This window comes from Glandiceps talaboti, chromosome 13, assembly GCF_964340395.1.
Source record: "Glandiceps talaboti chromosome 13, keGlaTala1.1, whole genome shotgun sequence".
Taxonomy (NCBI): Eukaryota; Metazoa; Hemichordata; class Enteropneusta; family Spengelidae; genus Glandiceps; species Glandiceps talaboti.
This window is the reverse complement of record NC_135561.1, coordinates 22,593,572-22,612,198: the sequence shown is the minus strand read 5'-3', so window position 1 is coordinate 22,612,198 and position 18,627 is coordinate 22,593,572. Positions and strand designations below refer to the sequence as shown.

The 18,627-nt window shown below is 35.2% G+C and overlaps 1 protein-coding gene across 1 annotated transcript in view; it reads right to left on the bottom strand.

Annotated features, from left to right (window-relative positions):
* Positions 1-474: 474 nt before the first annotated feature.
* The window catches only part of LOC144444624 (COP9 signalosome complex subunit 7b-like), a 29,703-nt gene continuing 11,550 nt past the window's right edge, over positions 475-18,627 (bottom strand). The window contains exons 2-8 of the mRNA XM_078134118.1: positions 18,074-18,253; positions 17,243-17,318; positions 13,245-13,393; positions 8,032-8,174; positions 7,392-7,497; positions 6,769-6,896; positions 475-1,173 (exon numbers count right to left, since the gene is read on the bottom strand). Of these exons, the coding sequence (XP_077990244.1) occupies positions 1,131-1,173; positions 6,769-6,896; positions 7,392-7,497; positions 8,032-8,174; positions 13,245-13,393; positions 17,243-17,318; positions 18,074-18,244 (816 nt within the window). The 5' untranslated portion in view covers positions 18,245-18,253 and the 3' untranslated portion in view covers positions 475-1,130. The remainder of the gene's footprint in view (positions 1,174-6,768; positions 6,897-7,391; positions 7,498-8,031; positions 8,175-13,244; positions 13,394-17,242; positions 17,319-18,073; positions 18,254-18,627) is intronic.

Sequence of the window (18,627 nt, the reverse complement as noted above, 5' to 3'; positions counted from 1 at the left end):
ATTGTATTCACATACACATGGACACATACATGTATACATCTACACACACACACATACACACACCGGCACTCAAATTAATCTGTATTTTTTTAAAAATGTATGGTAAATATGACATATTTACCATACATTTAAAAAAAATCATACAGATTGATTTGAGTGCCTGTGCATACATACACATACATACATACATACATACATACATACACACACACACACACACACACACACACATACATACATACACACATACACACACACACATACATACATACATACATACATACATACACACACACACATACATACATACATACATACATACATACATACATACATACATACATACATACATAAACACAGACAAAAGTTGATGCCTTCAGCATAGAACACTGAACCTCAGCTCTTATTGTGATAATAATATAACCTCAGATAATGCAATACCATTGCTGACATTCCATAAGAATGACCAATGATTTATTTGACAGTTATGTAAACAATCTTTTAACCTTTTACATTTCATGAAATTCAGAATGACTGTACATAGATGTAGATCTACCATGACTGGCATTCACTTCAAAAGAACTTTTCTTTTTTTCGACTTTGTCAGTAGAAATTGCATTTGTAACTATGAACCCAGTGTCCATAAATATTCATCTTCATAAGCTACAATGTATTTTTTTTTTAATCTTATTTCAAACTAAATATGAACTAACCACTAAGAGTAGAGAAACTGGCAGATCACAACATGTAAACTTGGTAGAATTGACTTACCATAGACTATCTAAATGTATGGACTAACTAAGCAAATTTTCAAATTCACCTATTACAGGGTGATCTCATTTTCACATTGATGGTTGTTAACAAGTATGTCATTGTTTAACAGTTGACATGTATCTTGTCATATTCTAGGATTTAACCCTTTGGTAATGAAGTACAGTCTTCTATGGGTATTTTTAGATTACATCAAATGTTGAAGTTAATAAATTCAATGCCAGGCAGACTTTTGTTGATAAGTTCAATGTCAGACAGATTTTTGGTGTTTGAGTAATCTTAATAGGTATATAACAGTACAGGCAGACTTCTCACATAATAAACTTTTATAATCTGTCAGAGCAAAATGTCCAATGTCTTCAACTCTGTGAAGATTTCCAGAATTTACCACTGCCTCTCAGCCTGCAAATAAAACAAATCACAACACAAACTAATTATTACAATAATTGATTTATAAAATAAAGTGATAAAATTGAGTTAATCTTTCTCCTCTGTTTTGTTAAGCAACAGTATACACAACAAGTCTTGATTAAAAAAAAGTAAATCTACGCTGAGCTAGCTGCAGTCACAATCTACACTGAGCTATCTGCAGTCACAATCTACACTGAGCTAGCTGCAGTCACAATTTCCACTGAGCTAGCTGCAGTCACAATCTACACTGAGCTAGCTGCAGTCACAATCTACACTGAGCTAGCTGCAGTCACAATTTACACTGAGCTAGCTTCAGTCACAATCTACACTGAGCTAGCTGCAGTCACAATCTACACTGAGCTAGCTGCAGTCACAATCTACACTGAGCTAGTTGCAGTCACAATCTACACTGAGCTAGCTGCAGTCACAATTTACACTGAGCTAGCTGCAGTCACAATCTACACTGAGCTAGCTGCAGTCACAATCTACACTGAGCTAGCTGCAGTCACAATCTCCACTGAGCTAGCTGCAGTCACAATCTACACTGAGCTAGCTGCAGTCACAATCTACACTGAGCTAGCTGCAGTCACAATCTACACTGAGCTAGCTGCAGTCACAATCTACACTGAGCTAGCTGCAGTCACAATTTCTACTGAGCTAGCTGCAGTCACAATCTACACTGAGCTAGCTGCAGTCACAATTTCCACTGAGCTAGCTGCAGTCACAATCTACACTGAGCTAGCTGCAGTCACAATTTCCACTGAGCTAGCTGCAGTCACAATCTACACTGAGCTAGCTGCAGTCACAATCTACACTGAGCTAGCTGCAGTCACAATTTCCACTGAGCTAGCTGCAGTCACAATCTACACTGAGCTAGCTGCAGTCACAATTTCCACTGAGCTAGCTGCAGTCACAATTTCCACTGAGCTAGCTGCAGTCACAATCTACACTGAGCTAGCTGCAGTCACAATTTCCACTGAGCTAGCTGCAGTCACAATTTCTACTGAGCTAGCTGCAGTCACAATCTACACTGAGCTATCTGCAGTCACAATTTCCACTGAGCTAGCTGCAGTCACAATTTCCACTGAGCTAGCTGCAGTCACAATCTACACTGAGCTAGCTGCAGTCACAATTTCCACTGAGCTAGCTGCAGTCACAATCTACACTGAGCTAGCTGCAGTCACAATTTCCACTGAGCTAGCTGCAGTCACAATCTACACTGAGCTAGCTGCAGTCACAATTTCCACTGAGCTAGCTTCAGTCACAATCTACACTGAGCTAGCTGCAGTCACAATCTACATTGAGCTAGCTGCAGTCACAATCTACACTGAGCTAGCTGCAGTCACAATCTACACTGAGCTAGCTGCAGTCACAATCTACACTGAGCTAGCTTCAATGACATCAACCTCCTATAGAATCCAGTACTAAATAATTATACCAGTCTGAGAGCAAACCAACAATGTACATAAGCCAAAGTGTGTGAGGGAATAGTGAGATTTGATGTTTACACCACATGTGATCAAAATAAACATAGTGGATTATAGTGATGTATTTAAGTGTATTATAAATTATAGAAAATGACATCACATTGACAAGTCTGTTCTGACATTAGTGAATAAAAATAAAACCTTTGGGAAAATTTTTTAGAATATCGTCAAGTGAAAATGTTACTGTAACATATATATATAATTATATCTATATCTATATATATATATACACTGAATGTGGAAGTAACACTGCTGGAATATAGTACACTGAATGTGGAAGTAACACTGCTGGAATATAGTACATTGAATGTAGAAGTAACACTACTGGACCATAGTACACTGAATGTGGAAGTAACACTGCTGGAATATAGTACATTGAATGTAGAAGTAACACTACTGGACCATAGTACATTGAATGTGGAAGTAACACTGCTGGAATATAGTACATTGAATGTAGAAGTAACACTACTGGACCATAGTACATTGAATGTGGAAGTAACACTGCTGGAATATAGTACATTGAATGTAGAAGTAACACTACTGGACCATAGTACATTGAATGTAGAAGTAACACTACTGGACCATAGTACATTGAATGTAGAAGTAACACTACTGGACCATAGTACATTGAATGTAGAAGTAACACTACTGGACCATAGTACATTGAATGTAGAAGTAACACTACTGGACCATAGTACATTGAATGTAGAAGTAACACTACTGGACCATAGTACATTGAATGTAGAAGTAACACTACTGGACCATAGTACATTGAATGTAGAAGTAACACTACTGGACCATAGTACATTGAATGTAGAAGTAACACTGCTGGACCATAGGATATTGAATGTAGAAGTAACACTACTGGACCATAGGACATTGAATGTAGAAGTAACACTACTGGACCATAGTACATTGAATGTAGAAGTAACACTACTGGACCATAGTACATTGAATGTAGAAGTAACACTACTGGACCATAGTACATTGAATGTAGAAGTAACACTACTGGACCATAGTACATTGAATGTAGAAGTAACACTGCTGGACCATAGGATATTGAATGTAGAAGTAATACTGCTGGAATATAGTACATTGAATGTAGAAGTAATACTACTGGACCATAGTACATTGAATGTAGAAGTAACACTGCTGGACCATAGGATATTGAATGTAGAAGTAATACTGCTGGAATATAGTACATTGAATGTAGAAGTAACACTGCTGGACCATAGGATATTGAATGTAGAAGTAACACTACTGGACCATAGGACATGTTGCGGTTCATGTCAGTTAGTATAGTAAGCATTGGCAGACAATAGTAATTCTGACTTTGATACTTGTCAGAATTAATCTCAGAGTGATGAATCTTCTGGCAATGATGATTTTACAATGTTCAATAGATTGATCTGGCTTTTTATGTTGTGTCATATCCTATGATATTAGCAACAATAGTGAAAACGCTAGTGATGTTGGAGAGTATACTGGGTTCAAGTTGATCATAAATCCTATTGCCGATTCGAACCTCAATAAAACAAGTCATTGAGAATGACATAGTCCCCGCTATGATTGGGTTTTAACCCTTTACTTCCTGTATAATAGAGCATACCTGTATACCCTTATGGCCTGAATTAAAAACTTAAGTATGACACCTTTGACAATTATGTAGAAAATACTGAAATTTGGAGTAACTCCAACACAAAGTTATATATCAACTTTGTCACAATTAAATTCTCTTTTGTTTTAACAACAATTTGACACAATGTTGCAAACTGCAACAAACTCATTTGCATAAATGTATCAATTTCAATAAAACTTACTGTACTACAATCTCTAACGGTGTTTTTTACTCAGTCTTTTAGTGTTATTTCTCAATTTATTATCAACTAGACCCATAGCAATAGTCAGTCTGAGAAAAACTTATAAGTGCTCAACAGTTTTTACAGTTTCCGGCCAGTCCGATTTAGGGCCATTAGCTTCGGCTGAACGCTGTTGAGTTGCATAACGATTAGTTTCCGTCACGATCAAATTCATTACAGCGCCAGTAAAGAAAAATTGAAAAAGTTGTAAAACGCTCATGTTACGACACTCTTGAGAAATACGTACATTCTCCTGGTCAAAATTAATGTCACCACGGTCTCAATTTCATGAGTCCACACATCGTTGTCCCTGTCAGCACCACGGTCGATGTCATTTGTTGCTGCGGGCAATGGAGGTTCCGATCTGGTATCGTCCTCGCTGACGGTGTCAGAAATTTCAAAGTCCGAACCAACTTCACTGCCGGATGACTCATGATGATCTTTAGTAGAGCTAGGGGCTTGTCATCTTCGATGTCGAACACGGTAAAACCTTCAAATGACTCATTACTTCTTTCACAAAAAATTTCTGTGATGTGATTTTCCGATCTCAGTATCGCGTAAAGCCACCATCTTTAAAATCTTTGTCAGAAAATACGCTGAATACGGAAGCAAAACAAACGGCAGACGACTAATAAATATTCAGTGACCCGCTAATCTTATATCATTAGAAAGGTCAAGAAATGCTCTATTCAATTGTCAATTGGGCATACCCCCTATAGGAAGAAATGAATATTATAATATATAGGGTTTAAAGTTCAACTTCGACTTTTCACGTAGATCACCCATGAGGGCGTCCTCAGTTTGCTATGACTTTTCCCGTAGACCGGCAGTAAAGGGTTAAGGAATTATCACTACTCTGATCACGCAACAACACTTGTGAACCTAAATCAAACAGACTTAGATATGTTGTGTCTGCTTGTTGGACATGCAACATGCCTACAACAATAAAGAATGGGTCGGGTATGGGGGATTGTATCACGACGAAAATGGATATGCACATGTATGTTATAGAACACTGTCCTAATACCAACTTTGAATGAGATCTGTTCAAGCATGTCTGAGTTATGGCTTTGGACATAGAAAAATCGCAAACAAAATGGCTGCCAGGCGGCCATATTGGATCATATCATGACAACAAATGGATATGCACATATATGTCATAGAACACTGTCCTAATACCAACTGTGAATGAGATCTGTTCAAGCATGTCTGAGTTATGGCTTTGGACATAGAAAAATTGCAAACAAAATGGCTGCCAGGCGGCCATATTGGATTGTATCACAACAACAATGAATATGCACATGTATGTCTTAGAACACGGTCCTAATACCAACTTCGAGCATTTCTGAGTTATGGCTTTGGACATGGAAAATTCACAAACACATTGGCTGCCAGGCAGCCATATTGAATCGTATCACGATGAAAATGGATATGCACATGTATGTCATAGAAAACTGTCCTAATACCAACTTTGAATGAGATCTGTTCAAGCATGTCTGAGTTATGGCTTTGGACATGGAAAATTCGCAAACAAAATGGCTGCTAGGCGGCCATATTGGATCGTATCACGACAACAATGCACATGCACCTGTATCTCATAGAACACTGTCCTAATACCAACTTTAAATGAGATCTGTTAAAGCATGTCTGAGTTATGGCTTTGGACATGAAAATTCACAAACAAAATGGCTGCCAGGCAGCCATATTGGATCATATCACAATGAAAATGGATATACACATGTATGTCATAGAACACTGTCCTAATACCAACTTTGAATGAGATCTGTTAAAGCATGTCTGAGTTATGGCTTTAGATAGGGAAAATTTGCAAACAAAATGGCTGCTAGGCGGCCATATTGGATCGTATCATGAAACAAATTGACGTGCATATGTATGCTATTGTATGTTGCCCCTGTACCAAGTTTGAAAAAAATCGGTCTAGGCATCTCCAAGAAACGGCTATGGATGGACGGACAGATGCACAGACAGACGGAACCCAATCCATAAGTCCCCGTCCCGGACTTCGTCCGGAGGGGACTAAAAAAGGTTATTTTAAGGTGTTTGCTGACGCTATTTTAAAGTTTTAAAACCAGAATACGTTTCACGAACATGTCATCTAGCAAAATAGCAATAGTGAATGTGAGCATTTTGAATCACCTTTAATGGGATAGTGTTAAAGTTATATGCATTCTACTACACCCGACACTGTACAATGTAGCTAACAGTACATTTGAACTCACCCTTTCACTTTGGATGTTTTCTTTGTAGTTCTAGCAGGCTGTGTTTCCACTTCCCTGCTGTCTGTACTCATATGTTGATCATCCATGTCTTGGGATGTTGCTTTCAATGTTTTCTTGATATTTGCAACCTTTATAAATCAATATATGTACCGATAGTTATCATGTTATTCATTGAATCTAACTATTTTTACCAATAGCTAGTGGTCTGAGGTACCATGTACCATGGACTATCAGCAAATACCAATAGCTAGTACATGGTCTGAGGTACCATGTACCATGGACTATCAGCAAATACCTGTAGCAATTTTTAGAACCTGGATCATGAGTTCTGACAATGTGGTCAAGTCACTCAAAGGGCAGTGAACATAACACACATTTCAAATGGCAGTGAACATAACACCCGTCCCAAACGGCAGTGAACATAACACACTTCTCAAAGGTATGAACATTACACATCTCAAAGGGCAGTGAACATAACACCCATCCCAAAGGGCAGTGAACATAACACCCATCTCACAGGACAGTGAACATAACACCCATCTGGAAGGGCTATGAACATAACACTCATATGAAGGGCAGTAAACATAACACACATCTGAAAGGACCATGAACATAATACTCACCTCAGTTTCTATTCTCAATTTATTTGACACACAGTTTTCTTTATATGTGTTTGCATGTTTTATCTGTTGTTGAATACCACTGAGAACAGTTTCACAGCCATTGCACCTGGAATATAAGGAGGTTAAAGTTCAAAAGTTATGATCTTACACAAATCATAGGACATGTACATGTACATGAAAAATTAATGAATAAATGTCAAACACACAATGTCTGATGAATCTAAAATAAAGTCTAGCTTTGCAAACAAACAAACAAACAAGCAAACTGACTGACGGACAAACCTAAAACAAAGTGTAGTCTTACAAACAAACAAACAAACAAATAAAAAAGGAAACAAACAAACAAATTGACTGACTGATTGACCGACAAAGCTAAAACAAAGTCAAGACATACATGCATACATACATGTACAAAGTCACACATGTACACACACACACAAACACACACACACACACACACACACACACACACACACACACACACACACACACACACACACACACACACACATACAGACCAACCGCACCGACCAATCAACCAACCGACTGACTGACTGACTGACTGACTGACAAAGCTAAAACGAAGTCTAGCCTCACAAAAGATAAATATTACACAAAGGGTTATGAAACCAAGACTCACCATTCTTCAAGAACTTTCACAATATGGGAAATATTTTCAGGTCTGATGTCTCTCCCGATGGCATAGTCTATTTCTAATTGTTTGTTCTTCTGATCAAGTTTACCTCTGACAACATCAGCATAAATACAGTCAATTATCAAGTCCTAGATAAAAATAAATACAGTAATGTCAACCTACCAGTATGTATACAGTTAGACTGTTGACAGTCGTTCATGCCTTTTCTACTACGTTTTATCTAAAACTAAAGTTGCCGCCTTGCTCTGATAACTGCATACTGATTAGCAACAGCGAATGCCAGAGGCACAAGTGACTGTTGTTCCTTGCCGCACCCTCACACGATAACAGTAAGAAAATTTGTACTGTAGAATGTTTGACATTGGGGTCATAGTTCTCAAAGTTTGTCAATCAAAATCAACATGTCGTTGCCAGAGTTACCAAGCATTGAGACGCATTGGAGAAACTTGGCTACTCACATTTGAAAGACTTTCAGAGAAGAAAAATCATATGTATGATAACAAACCATGAGCCATTTGTGCCCCTTTGACTTGTAGCTAGCTAGTATACTGTACACAGCACAATAAACTAGTGGGCGCTGAAGTCGTCCAACGACGTCATTTACAAATGTTAAAAAAAAAACACGGTTTCAAGCTTTAACAAAGAAAAATAGGAAAGATAAATTACTTGATTATGACCATCAAAATCATGACAGGAACAAGCCATTAGCCAAGCAAGTGGACTTGGTATCAAAGAGTACCAATGTTTACAAATGTGATGATGGGCTCTTACATAACACAAGTAAACAGCTGTAAATTTTTCAATTACCCACCAGCACTACTTTTGACATTTCAACATGAAACAGTATTCTCGACACATAGGATTCACTATAAATTTTTGACAATATCTTCCCATCCTTCTCACTGTATACCATATTTTCAGGCATTCATTCATCAACAAGGACAATACGATAGTTTGGATTAATGCTCATTTCAAGTCAAAATCCCACAACTTTAATGTAAGCGAAGAATGTGTGACTTAATTTCATTGTGTAACCTTTTCTATTTTAACAAAAATCAGTATAATTCAAAAGTTTAGTTCACAGTGTAAGATCATTTCTAAGGAGTAAATCAAATGAGGCAAAGCTATTCTCTGTGTTATATCAGTTGTTATCAATTTCATTAGGCTAAGTAACGCTGCAAACAGCTTAAGAGATACAAACAAAGTTTATGACACCTGAGTTCGCCAGGCAAACCCTCGGGATTGTAGCACTTGGCCGGCTAATGGCTTGAGACTGTCATGTACATTTATGAGGTCAAATTTGCACTGCAGTGTATGTGTACGTGTATATGTGTTAAATGTTTAGTGCCCATACATTGAACTGTATGCAAATCATATGATAGGGTAGAGCCCAATTCCATGATGTCACATCATGAATAAGTGATAGAAAGGGAGATCCAGCATGATATAACAGTCGCTTGTGTCTTCGGCACTCGCAGTTCCTATCAGTACGCGTTAGTATTCAGTGCTATGGAGGGAGGCGATAATCTTTTTCAGATGAAAGGTAGCAAAAAAGGCATAAGGCATGAATCACGAACATCATTTTCAAAGCATTTTGTATGTTTTCCGTTGCACAGTTTCACTTTGATCATGGCCACACTTGTACCGCTGTGGGAACTCCGCTCCGGTAAATTGATTGGGGAACCTGTTAACAGCCTGTGCGTTCATTTTGACATGGGTGATGAATGCATAGACCCTAATGTAAACATCGGAAATATTACAACTATTGAATAAAGTATGTACTTTTCTGACAAAAATCCCAGTGGGTAGGACAAAAATCCCAGAGTGTAACTTACTATAGAGCCATAGAACACAACTTGCCCTATAGCCAGAATTTGTGTGTAACAAATTCCATATTGCTGCATTTTTAAATCAAATATGTTCATTATATATTCATAATTGTGACCGTCCTAAACAAAAGTTTTACAAGGCAATAACTCAGCTAAACCTCGCTCGATTTTCAAGCTGTTTCTGCAGAATTTATTGGCTTCCGGTTGAAAATAACTCCATCGAACCTTTGACCCTTACCGATGACGCAGTGTTGTTTAAACACAAAAAACATTGATAGCACCCGAAGAGGGACTTTTGGTGTAACGTTGAAAGTGCTAGAGACCCTTGTAGCGTACCCGAGGCAAGGATCGAGCTGTTAATCCCCAGATTAACACCACAAACAACAGCCATTACCATATGCCTTATACCATGTCAACCAATGTATACAGGTTACCATGTCAACCAATGTATACAGGTTATTAGACTTATCTCTAGTACTTTGTACAATGTGGTACAATAATAGACTTATCTCTAGTACTTTTAGTCTAGCTGCTAGACCTCGGGCTTTCTTCTCAACACTTTCTGAAAGGTGACACACAATTGAAGGTGAAATCGGGTTGTCGCCTTCAGTCACCTTGACAGTGACCAGAAAAGCCTGAGGGGTCTAGCAGCAAGACTATAGTATGATACTTTGTACAATTTGGTACCATAATAGTCTGTTACTTTGTACAATTTGGTACAATAATAGTCTGTTACTTTGTACAATTTGGTACAATAATAGTCTGTTACTTTGTACAATTTGGTACAATAACAGTCTATTACTTTGTACAATTTGGTACAATAACAGTCTGTTACTTTGTACAATTTGGTACAATAATAGTCTATTACTTTGTATAATTTGGTACAATAATAGTCTATTACTTTGTACAATTTGGTACAATAATAGTCTAGTTTTTAGTACAATTTGGTACAATAATAGTCTGTTACTTTGTACAATTTGGTACAATAATAGTCTGTTACTTTGTACAATTTGGTACAATAACAGTCTATTACTTTGTACAATTTGATACAATAATAGTCTGTTACTTTGTACAATTTGGTACAATAATAGTCTGTTACTTTGTACAATTTGGTACAATAATAGTCTATTACTTTGTACAATTTGGTACAATAATAGTCTATTACTTTGTACAATTTGGTACAATAATAGTCTATTACTTTGTACAATTTGGTACAATAATAGTCTAGTTTTTAGTACAATTTGGTACAATAACAGTCTGTTACTTTGTACAATTTGGTACAATAATAGTCTATTACTTTGTACAATTTGGTACAATAATAGTCTATTACTTTGTACAATTTGGTACAATAACAGTCTATTACTTTGTACAATTTGGTACAATAATAGTCTATTACTTTGTACAATTTGGTACAATAATAGTCTATTACTTTGTACAATTTGGTACAATAATAGTCTATTACTTTGTACAATTTGGTACAATAATAGTCTATTACTTTGTACAATTTGGTACAATAATAGTCTATTACTTTGTACAATTTGGTACAATAACAGTCTATTACTTTGTACAATTTGGTACAATAATAGTCTATTACTTTGTACAATTTGGTACAATAATAGTCTGTTACTTTGTACAATCTGGTACAATAATAGTCTGTTACTTTGTACAATTTGGTACAATAATAGTCTGTTACTTTGTACAATTTGGTAAAATAATAGTCTGTTACTTTGTACAATTTGGTACAATAACAGTCTATTACTTTGTACAATTTGGTACCATAATAGTCTATTACTTTGTACAATTTGGTACAATAATAGTCTATTACTTTGTACAATTTGGTACAATAATAGTCTATTACTTTGTACAATTTGGTACAATAATAGTCTAGTTTTAGTACAATTTGGTACAATAACAGTCTGTTACTTTGTACAATTTGGTACAATAATAGTCTATTACTTTGTACAATTTTGTACAATAATAGTCTTACTTTGTACAATTTGGTACAATAACAGTCTATTACTTTGTACAATTTGGTACAATAACAGTCTATTACTTTGTACAATTTGGTACAATAATAGTCTAGTTTTAGTATAATTTGGTACAATAACAGTCTGTTACTTTGTACAATTTGGTACAATAACAGTCTATTACTTTGTACAATTTGGTACAATAACAGTCTGTTACTTTGTACAATTTGGTACAATAACAGTCTATTACTTTGTACAATTTGATACAATAATAGTCTATTACTTTGTACAATTTGGTACAATAATAGTCTGTTACTTTGTACAATTTGGTACAATAACAGTCTATTACTTTGTACAATTTGATACAATAATAGTCTGTTACTTTGTACAATTTGGTACAATAACAGTCTATTACTTTGTACAATTTGGTACAATAACAGTCTGTTACTTTGTACAATTTGGTACAATAACAGTCTATTACTTTGTACAATTTGGTACAATAACAGTCTATTACTTTGTACAATTTGGTACAATAATAGTCTAGTTTTAGTATAATTTGGTACAATAACAGTCTGTTACTTTGTACAATTTGGTACAATAACAGTCTATTACTTTGTACAATTTGGTACAATAACAGTCTATTACTTTGTACAATTTGGTACAATAATAGTCTAGTTTTAGTATAATTTGGTACAATAATAGTCTGTTACTTTGTACAATTTGGTACAATAACAGTCTATTACTTTGTACAATTTGGTACAATAACAGTCTGTTACTTTGTACAATTTGGTACAATAACAGTCTATTACTTTGTACAATTTGATACAATAATAGTCTATTACTTTGTACAATTTGGTACAATAACAGTCTATTACTTTGTACAATTTGATACAATAATAGTCTGTTACTTTGTACAATTTGGTACAATAATAGTCTGTTACTTTGTACAATTTGGTACAATAATAGTCTATTACTTTGTACAATTTGGTACAATAATAGTCTATTACTTTGTACAATTTGGTACAATAATAGTCTATTACTTTGTACAATTTGGTACAATAATAGTCTATTACTTTGTACAATTTGGTACAATAACAGTCTATTACTTTGTACAATTTGGTACAATAATAGTCTATTACTTTGTACAATTTGGTACAATAATAGTCTGTTACTTTGTACAATCTGGTACAATAACAGTCTGTTACTTTGTACAATTTGGTACAATAACAGTCTATTACTTTGTACAATTTGGTAAAATAATAGTCTGTTACTTTGTACAATTTGGTACAATAACAGTCTATTACTTTGTACAATTTGGTACAATAATAGTCTGTTACTTTGTACAATTTGGTACAATAATAGTCCAGTTTTTAGTACAATTTGGTACAATAAATAAACTTACCTCTAGTTCTCTAAGATTTTTCATCTCCAGCTCTGATAATAGAACTGTGTATGGTATACATCTTGACTTGTCAGCTAGGGATACTATGGTTAGATGACGCAGCTTAGCTTGCTGTGTTGGACTCAGTTCAGGAAATGTTGATGCATTTGCTATAAAAGTTGTTTTTAAAATACAGGTATTGGAATTAATAAAGCTACATTTTGTATATTTATTTACATCATAAACTTGTACCTTTATTTACTGTTTCCAGGGGTCAGACATGATTAGAATAGCTATTTTCTGACTCCTGTTTATTTGATCTGACTGTTTGCTTCTTATGTATTATGTTTATGTCATTTTGTTTTCTTTTTGATCAGGTAATAAAAGATTATGGTATCTAATTATGTTACTTAGAAATACAGTCTATATACAAATAAAGATATTAGACATTTAGAGAAATACAGTCTATATGCAAATAAAGATATTAGACACTTAGAGAAATACAGTCTATATACAAATAAAGATATTAGACACTTAGAGAAATACAGTCTATATACAAATAAAGATATTAGACACTTAGAGAAATACAGTCTATATACAAATAAAGATATTACACACTTAGAGAAATACAGTCTATATACAAATAAAGATATTAGACACTTAGAGATATAGTCTATATACAAATAAAGATATTAGACACTTAGAGAAATACAGTCTATATGCAAATAAAGATATTAGACACTTAGAGAAATACAGTCTATATACAAATAAAGATATTAGACACTTAGAGAAATACAGTCTATATACAAATAAAGATATTAGACACTTAGAGAAATACAGTCTATACAAATAAAGATATTAGACACTTAGAGAAATACAGTCTATATACAAATAAAGATATTACACACTTAGAGAAATACAGTCTATATACAAATAAAGATATTAGACACTTAGAGAAATACAGTCTATATACAAATAAAGATATTAGACACTTAGAGAAATACAGTCTATATACAAATAAAGATATTACACACTTAGAGAAATACAGTCTATATACAAATAAAGATATTAGACACTTAGAGATATAATCTATATACAAATAAAGATATTAGACACTATATACAAATAAAGATATTACACACTTAGAGAAATACAGTCTATATACAACAAGTCATTGAGAATGACATAGTCCCCGCTATGATTGGGTTTTAAGGAATTATCACTACTCTGATCACGCAACAACACTTGTGAACCTAAATCAAACAAACTTAGATATGTTGTGTCTGCTTGTTGGACATGGAACATGCCTACAACAATAAAGGATGGGTCGGGTATGGGGGATCGTATCACAACGAAAATGGATATGCACATGTATGTTATAGTTATAGAACACTATCCTAATACAAACTTTGAACGAGATCTGTTCAAGCATGTCTGAGTTGTGGCTTTGGACATAGAAAAATACCGCCAATGGCGTTGTAGCACAACTGTACAGTTTTTAAAAATGCTAACATGCGAACAATAAGTGTTCATTTGGTGAATGACTATCCAGTTGCCTATCCAACCATGTTGCTATCTTTACGATATATGCTATCATTTGGCTGTTGCTATGGATGTGGTCTTGTTGCTAGGCATATTTACATACATTTTTTGAATGTTTATTCAATTGTCTTCTATTCCTGTTGTTATCTTTGCAATATATGTGATTATTTGGCTGTTGCTATGTGCGTGGTCTTGTTGCTAGGCACACTTGCATACATTTTTTGAATGTTTATTCATTTGTCTTCTATTCCTGTTGTTATCTTTGCAATATATGTGATTATTTGGCTGTTGCTATGTGCGTGGTCTTGTTGCTAGGCATATTTACATACATTTTTTGAATGTTTATTCATTTGTCTTCTATTCCTGTTGTTATCTTTGCAATATATGTGATTATTTGGCTGTTGCTATGTGCGTGGTCTTGTTGCTAGGCATATTTACATACATTTTTTTGAATGTTTATTCAATTGTCTATTAATCCCCTTTGTTATCTTTGCAATATATGTGATCATTTGGCTGTTGCTATGGGCGTGGTCTTGTTGCTAGGCACATTTGCATACATTTTTTGAATGTTTATTCATTTGTCTTTCTATTCCTGTTGTTATCTTTGCAATATACATGATTATTTGGCTGTTGCTATGGGCGTGGTCTTGTTGCTAGGCAAATTTACATACATTTTTTGAACGTTTATTCAATTGTCTATTAATCCCTGTGTGTTATCTTTGTGAAATACACGACCGTTTGGCTGTTGCTATGGGCGTGGTCATGGTTGCTATGGTATTTGCATACATTTTTTGAATGTTTATTTGCCTACCATATGATGTTGTTATTTGACCAAAATATACAGCCATTTGGTTGTTGCTAAGGGCGTGGTCATGGTTGCTAGGGCCAATTTTGTCAAAATGTTTTGAAGAATAACATGCAGAAACATCTCACCAAGTTTCAGACTCGGTGACCAAGTACTTTTTGAGATATAAGTTTTTGACCAAAAATGAACATTTTTACACCTAATTTGCATATCACTCATGGAATCATGGTATGCTTAATATTTCTTTGTCCATACATCCCTAGATACATTCCCATTAAATTTCAGCCCAATCTGCTCAGTAGTTTTGGAATTATAGATTTTTTACCAAAAAGACACATTTTTAGCCCTAATTTGCATATCACTGATGGAATCATCCCGTCATGGACAAATCTTACTTTACATCCCCTTAAGAATGTTCCCACCAAATTTCGCACCAATCTGCCCAGTAGTTTCTGAGTTTAAGTTTTTTGACCAAAAATCACATTTTTTGACCCAAATCACACATCTGTGATGCGATCATTTTGATTTGAACAATTTCCCAACTAGACACCCAAGGTAATGGACCCACTAAATATCATGGCAATCGGTTCAGCAGTTTTTGAGTTTAAGTTGTTTACACACATACACACACACACACATACACACAGACAGACAGACAGACAGACAGACAGACAGACAGACGCCGGGCGATCCATATAGCACTACTGAACCTCAGTTCAGTTGTGCTAAAAATCGCAAACAAAATGGCTGCCAGGCGGCCATATTGGATCATATCACAACAACAATGTATATGCACATGTATGTCATAGAACACTGTCCTAATACCAACTTTAAATGAGATCTGTTCAAGCATGTCCGAGTTATGGCTTTGGACATGGAAAATTCAAAAACAAAATGGCTGCCAGGCGGCCATATTGGCTCGTATCATGACAACAAATGGATATGCACATGTATGTCATAGAACACTGTCTTAATACCAACTTTGAATGAGATCTGTTTAAACATGTGTGAGTTATGGCTTTGGACATAGAAAAATCGCAAACAAAATGGCTGCCAGGCGGCCATATTGGGTCGTATCACGATGAAAATGGATATGCACATGTATGTCATAGAACACTGCCCTAATACCAACTTTGAATGAGATCTGTTCAAGCATGTCCGAGTTATGGCTTTGGACATGGAAAATTCACAATCAAAATGGCTGCTAGGCGGCCATATTGGATCGTATCATGACAACAATGAATGTGCACATGTATGTCATAGAACACTGTCCTAATACCAACTTTGAATGAGATCTGTTCAAGCATGTATGAGTTATGGCTTTAGACAGGGAAAATTTGCAAACAAAATGGCTGCTAGGCGGCCATATTGGATCGTATCATGAAACAAATTGACGTGCATATGTATGCCATTGTATGTTGTCCCTGTACCAAGTTTGAAAAAAATCTGTCCAGGCATCTCCAAGAAACGGCTGCGGACGGACGGACGGATGGACAGACAGACGGACGCATGGACGCACGGACACATGGACAGACGGAACCCAATCCATAAGTCCCCGTCTCGGACTTCGTCCAGCGGGGACTAAATATATACTTAATGAAGAGATATTCAGTCTACAAACAAATATATATTTAACAATGACATTGGACACTTAGAGATATACAATACATACCTAGGTAATCTTTGTATGTACCAAAGGCAAATAAATTCAACAAATTCAAGTAAGGTGCATTTGGACCATTGGCTAACTGTAAAGAAAAAATATCAAAGGTATATGTTTATACACTGTAGCCATCAAAATATATATATTTATGTAAAGTAGTCATCAAAATGTATATATTTATGCAAAGTAGCCCAAATAAGAAAAAATTGTAGCAATTATATCATGACAAAAACACACCAAAAATAGTGCCAGGAGAATTGTGTGAAGTTTCAGAACAGATTGTCAAGTAGTTTTTGATTTCTAAAATTTCATCAAATTCCTATTTTTCAATTCAAATTATACACATCTGTTTTGATATTAACAATTTCTAATTAGTTTAGATACCCTAAGTAATGCTACCACCAAATATCAATGGTGAAAACACCAATATTATGTGAGGATCACATTATCTAATGCCAGCAGAAAGAAGTGATGAGATTAACTTGTCACTTAACAGAGACAAGGAGATGGAAATACTAATACCTTCCTACTATCATATGACAAGTCTACATCATTGAATTGTATACAATAATACCTTCCTACTATCATATGACAAGTCTACATCATTGAATTGTATACAATAATACCTTCCTACTATCATATGACAAGTCTACATCATTGAATTGTATACAATAATACCTTCCTGCTACCATATGACAAGTCTACATCATTGAATTGTATACAATAATAACAACTATAGAAATCTGAGTAATTAAGCCAAAACAAATTACATAAATATTTCAGTTCCGAGTTCAGAACTACTACAAGATGTAACAAATTACTTGATGTGATTATACATACCTCCTGCACATTGGGCATTTCAAGAAGTTCACCAAACACATGCACACCTGGGGCTTCCAATACTTGTTTGATGAGAGCTACCACAGCAGCCCCTTTAGCTGACTTGGCCAGTAAGATGAATTGTTCCAATGGATGGTTACATCCAATCTGTTGTTGCTTCAATTCTGTCATCTTAAAGACCTATTGTAAAATAGCAATTTGCTCATAATGGTATTCAAAGTAGATTGGAATCCAAAAACAATAGAGAAACTTATTGGTTATACTAGAGAACATGATATTCACAAACTGAACTTGGACTTTTGACATCCTATATTAGCTAGGTCACAGTGGGTGATTTTCCTATATAAGCAAGGTCACAGTGGGTGATTTTCCTATATAAGCTAGGTCACAGTTGGTGATTTTCCTATATAAGCTAGGTCACAGTGGGTGATTTTCCTATATAAGCTAGGTCACAGTGGGTGATTTTCCTATATAAGCTAGGTCACAGTGGGTGATTTTCCTATAAGCTAGGTCACAGTGGGTGATTTTCCTAAAAAAGCTAGGTCACAGTGGGT